Source organism: Pteropus alecto, unplaced genomic scaffold (genome assembly GCF_000325575.1).
Source record: "Pteropus alecto unplaced genomic scaffold, ASM32557v1 scaffold41, whole genome shotgun sequence".
Lineage (NCBI taxonomy): Eukaryota > Metazoa > Chordata > Mammalia > Chiroptera > Pteropodidae > Pteropus > Pteropus alecto.
In genome coordinates this window covers 1273421-1278104 of record NW_006430464.1, presented here as the reverse complement: position 1 = coordinate 1278104, position 4684 = coordinate 1273421, and the positions used below count along the sequence as shown (strand labels likewise).

Sequence of the window (4684 nt, the reverse complement as noted above, 5' to 3'; positions counted from 1 at the left end):
GGTGGTGGCTGGTGGGGTGGGGGGTCAGGAGGAAGCTAATCAGTCTATTTTCTTCCTCTTGCCCCTAAATAGTTCTGGGATGGTCAGATGACAGTCAGAAATAAATGCGTAGGTAACTGTGAGGGTGGGGGCTCCCCCTGGCCCGTCCGGAGCCCCTGGTCGTGGGGTTTCTGTGTCTGCCCTCTCCTGCGTGCTCTCTGCCTCCTGAGCTCTCGGGCAGGGGGAAAGGGGTCTCTGGCCTTGGGGCTGCATGTTCCCCGTGACGGTCTGTGTCAGCGGTTGCTGTGCCCTGAAGGGCCTTTGCTGGCTCCACTCCCCTCCCGCATGGCTGCTCTGAGCCTCAGTCTCCCCCTCCGTGACGCGGGCGGCACAGAGGTCAGAGCTCTGGGCCAGTCTGCCTGGGTCCTGAGCCTGGCGCCTGCCCGCCCAGGGACTCTGGGCAGCGGCCACCCCTCTGTGGCCCCGGTCTGCAGCTGCCAAGTGGGGTCGTCACGATGTTGGGAGGATTAGGTAGTGAATCCAGGTCAGGCCCCGTGACCGGCACCTGGGTGAGCACTAGAAGCTGTTCCTCAGGAAACGCTACTGCTGCCACCGTGGAGCTGCCAAGGGGACCTCAGTGGGAATCCCCAGACCCTGCCCTGCATGAGGAGTGGCCCAGGCTTGCCCTGGCCCTCCGCAGCCCTGTGTGAGGAGTCACTGTGGCACTCAGCTCAGCCTCATGAGTCAGGGAACCTCAGAGAAATGACCCGGGAACTTATGCCTCTGCCCTTGGCCTTTGCCAGCCCCGTCTCTGGGGCACTTTTCTCCTGAGGGGCGGGGGGCAGGCAGTGAGAACAGGATGATTCGGTTATAAGGAGTCCCACATGGGGCGGCAGGGGTCCCACGGCTTCGGGGGCCCTAGCCAAGGGGGCGTGTGGCGGGTCCCCTGAAGCGGGTAGGGGTGCAGGGCCATTTGGGGGGTGTTGGGGGGCCGGGTGAGGAGGAAAGGCTGAGGGTGGCAGATTTTCAACGGCAGCAGAACGGGAAAATCCAAACAGTACCCCAGGGAGGGATGTGGTTTGATGGAGGGCAGCATGCGAGTGAGTCAGAAGACACACGACGGGGCGGGGAGGCCGTGGCCGAGAAGGAAACGCAATCTATGCGCTGGACCGAGCTCAGAGACGGAGAGCGAGCGACGGGCACGGGGCAGCGAACAGCAGCAGCGCAGCGAGGGACTATCCCCAGTGGCCGCAGCGCTGAGGTGGCCGGGGCTCAGCGCTTCGCTGTCACTGGGGGCCTCGCCACACTGCATGTGGCAAAGGAAACTGAGGCTCAGAGATGGCCAGGGTGGGCAGGGGACTTGGCCAGGGCTTGCCAAGGCCTCAGAGCGGGCCGGCCTTCCCATCAGACTCCGCCTGCTTCACGCACAGTGACATGGGAAGCGTGTGCCACTGGGTTACGACCTCACTCACGGCAGCAGCGGCTCTACCTGACCCCCAAATTCTCTAACCCCAGACACCTGTGAGGGAGGGGCCCTGACTGGCAGAGGGCAAGGCCGGTGCCTGGGGTCCCACAATGGGCATCAGCAGGTGTCCCCCGCCCAGAGTCCCCAGAGCTCTACAGCACCATGGCCACGCCCCACACAGAGAAAAGCAGTAGGAACGACATGGATGTGGAAAGGGCCCGACCCGTCTCTTGCTACTGACAGAACATGGGTACAGCTCAGGCCCACGCGCCAGACGCCTCGTGTGTTCCCCTTCGTTTCCTCCAGGAACGACGCTGACAAGGGGGGCTCGGTGGTCCCCGTTTTACACCAGAGAACACTGAAGCCCAGAATCACCAGCTAAGAGGTGGCAGAACCTGTGCTTGGTCCCGCAGCCCCGTCCAGGCCTGTTCTCAAGCTCTGTACGAGCGGCAACAAGCTCAGGCTTGGGGACCGGGGACAGGGCAGGGAGGGGGCGCTCTGCCTCAGCGCCGCTGCTATTTGAGGTGTCTCTGTGGGGGCCCCGGTGGACGGTAGGATGTCGAGCAGCGTCACCAGCCTCTACCCACTAGATGCCAGTGGCACTTGCCCCTCAAAGTGTGACAAACACAAGTATCTCCAGACATGGCGTTTCCCGGGAAGGGGAGGCGAAACCACACTGGCCGCGCACCACTGGGCTACGGTTCAGTTGCCGCCAGGTGGATCTGCCATGAGGGACCAAGGAGGGAGGGCGCAGGGTGGAGGTTGTTTTGGGTCAGATTATGAGTCACTTGGGAACTGCTTTGGTAGAAATAAGTAGACCTCCCAGTCATGGCTGATAACGCTGCAGAGACTGACGCTAGGGTTAAGTTTCGGGTACGGGTTAGGGTTCAACGGGGCAGGAAGAAGAGGGTTTGGATTTGTTTGGGGTTCCTAGGCTTCCGGGTCGCAGATACAGGACACGCAGTGAAAACTGGGGGTTGGGGCAGGTGTGGGGAAGGCCTGGGCTTCCCACCCAATCAAGTTCGTTTGCTTCAGTTGATTTTGGGAGTCTGGTTTTATGAAGCAGTTTCTAGAAAAGTCAATCCTTCCGGATGAACACTCTTTAGGGAGGAAACCCCACCCAACTGGTCTGCTTCTAGAACCACAGTGACAGACCTAATGGGGTTTAGGCCCAGTCTGAAAGAGCCAGGGACCTCCGCGGCCCATCCAGGCAGCTAACGGTGACGGTGGCCATACAGGTGTGCGAGGGACAGGGCTGGTGCCTTACGTATACTCTTTTCTCTGAGTTGGTCCAAAGACCCCAAGTGCTCGGTATCAAAACTTTCACCGAGTCTCAGAGTGGGCAGAGCCTGCCCAGGGGATGCCCAGGGCCCTGGGCGGAAGTCAGGGGTCCAGACCCGAACGGGGGAAGGGCGCAGATGGCAGAGGACAGACTCATGGAGGCCCTCGTCTCTGGCCTGACCTCTAGACAGGGGCCCCCTTCCCATTGAGCCCTCCTGTCCCTCCTTCCCACTTCCAGAACCCCCGGGCCCGGTGGGGGACACTCACTGCACGGCTGGCTCTGGGGGGCTCTCTCAGCACCCATGGCCTTTCTGGTTAGCCTGGGACAGAAGTCATCGTCGGGTGTGTGCGGAACCTGGGTGAATGGTGTGGCTCTGTCCTGATTCTCGTTAGACCAGAGGTGCCAGGGTCCTGGTGTGGGGTCAGAGCGGTTGGGACGCTGTGGAGGGCAGGCCCTCCTTTCTCAAAGGGAGGCCGCAGTGTGAGGGTTTCTTTGAGATCAAAAGAAAAGCCATCACCATAAAGCCAATCGCTATCTTACCCCTAACCAAGGAGAAGAAACGCAATACCAGCTCACTGAGGAGAGATTCACCTTTAATTAACGGAGAGGAACGTGAGTGGAGGCCATTTGTCGGGGCTGGCAAGGAAGCACATCTGTTTCCTCCTGGGAAGGGGAAAGCACAGTTACAACGCAGCCGCCTCCCCCAGGGGCTCCCGCCTCACCTACCCCGGCTCTGATCCGGGGGCCCGACTCCCCCAGGAAGCCCACTGGGCCATCGTCCTGGTTTACTGTGATCGCTTATGTTCTTCAAAGTCGGGGGGGCCTACAATTCCTCGGGGTGTGGGAAAATGCTAGAACTCTGACTTGTTTTTATTTTTAAAAATTCAACTAGGAGAAAGCAGTTAAGCTTTACTGTTTAATATGGAAAATAACAGGTATATTATATACACTGGAAATGAAAGCTCAAGAAATTTTTTTCTTATATCCATTGTGTGGCCCCTGCCAGTGACCTCCCTGGGGACAAATGCCACAGCAGGATCTGGCACATAGCGGGGACTTCAAAAGTGGATGTTGATCGAACAGGTGCAGCTGAAACACAAACGACTCTGTACTTTCTAAGGGCCTCGCGGCCCCGTCTCTCGTCCCCAGGTGCAGGGGTCAGACTGGGTTGCACATGCCATCAAGGCTCACGCACTGCACCAAGGGCCACTGCGCTAGGAAGAGGAGCTTTAGGAGAAGCCACCGGGATGTGGGGGTCCCCTTCCTCTCGTTCATTCCCCGCCTTCTGTGGCTTCTGCTGGGATGCGACACCTGCCCTCGGGAGCTCAAGAACAGTCCAACGGAATGCCTGTGACCATGACTCTGGGAAACTGGACCATAAATCTCCAGGAACCAGCTTCTGGCACCCCTTAGCCAAAACATGGCTTAGCAGGGCACAGGTGGAGGGAGGCTGAAGGGCAGACTGTGCCCCGCTGAAGGGCTTCGCGCCACTCACGCCCATGGAGCTGGGGCTAAAGGAGGAATGTCGGGCCGGTGTCTGGACGTCGCCTGATGCAAATCTGCCCCCAGTGACACCTGTTTTCCACTGATGAACACGAGCAGAACCCTCCACCTAGCCCCAGGTAACTGTGAGAGGAATGCTGGGGACACCTAGGGCCCAGGTACTGTGAAAGCTACTGACCCCCTTAGGGATGGTGACGGATGACTGGACGCTGATGTGTATTCTGGACTATAACCCAGAACGTGACCTCCGACAGGTTCCCCACGCGCTCCTCTGCTGCCGCCAGCACCGGAGGAGCCTGCCTTGAGTGTGTGTGTGTGTGTCCCCCAACGCCTAAACGTTATCGTTCCGTCTTGCTTGTCTCTGAGTCCAGACGCATCCCACGTGAGTCTTCTGGAACCTGCTTTTTACCCACTCGTCTCCTTCCAAGTTATCTACATTAACGGCAGCCTTTTTT

General features: G+C 59.3%; 1 protein-coding gene across 6 annotated transcripts in view; it reads right to left on the bottom strand.

The window, feature by feature from the left end:
* Positions 1-4684, bottom strand: part of IL4I1 (interleukin 4 induced 1) — a 31171-nt gene that overhangs the window by 5384 nt on the left and 21103 nt on the right. For 3 of the 6 annotated variants that reach the window (XM_025048208.1, XM_025048209.1, XM_025048207.1), the window contains exons 2-3: positions 3318-3389; positions 2993-3216 (exon numbers count right to left, since the gene is read on the bottom strand). In XM_025048208.1, coding sequence (XP_024903976.1) covers positions 2993-3029 — 37 coding nt within the window. In that variant the 5' untranslated portion in view covers positions 3030-3216; positions 3318-3389. Of the gene's footprint in view, positions 1-2992; positions 3217-3317; positions 3390-4407; positions 4544-4684 lie in introns of those variants that run through there. The other 3 variants (XM_025048214.1, XM_015591938.2, XM_015591925.2) reach the window with 2 other exon arrangements.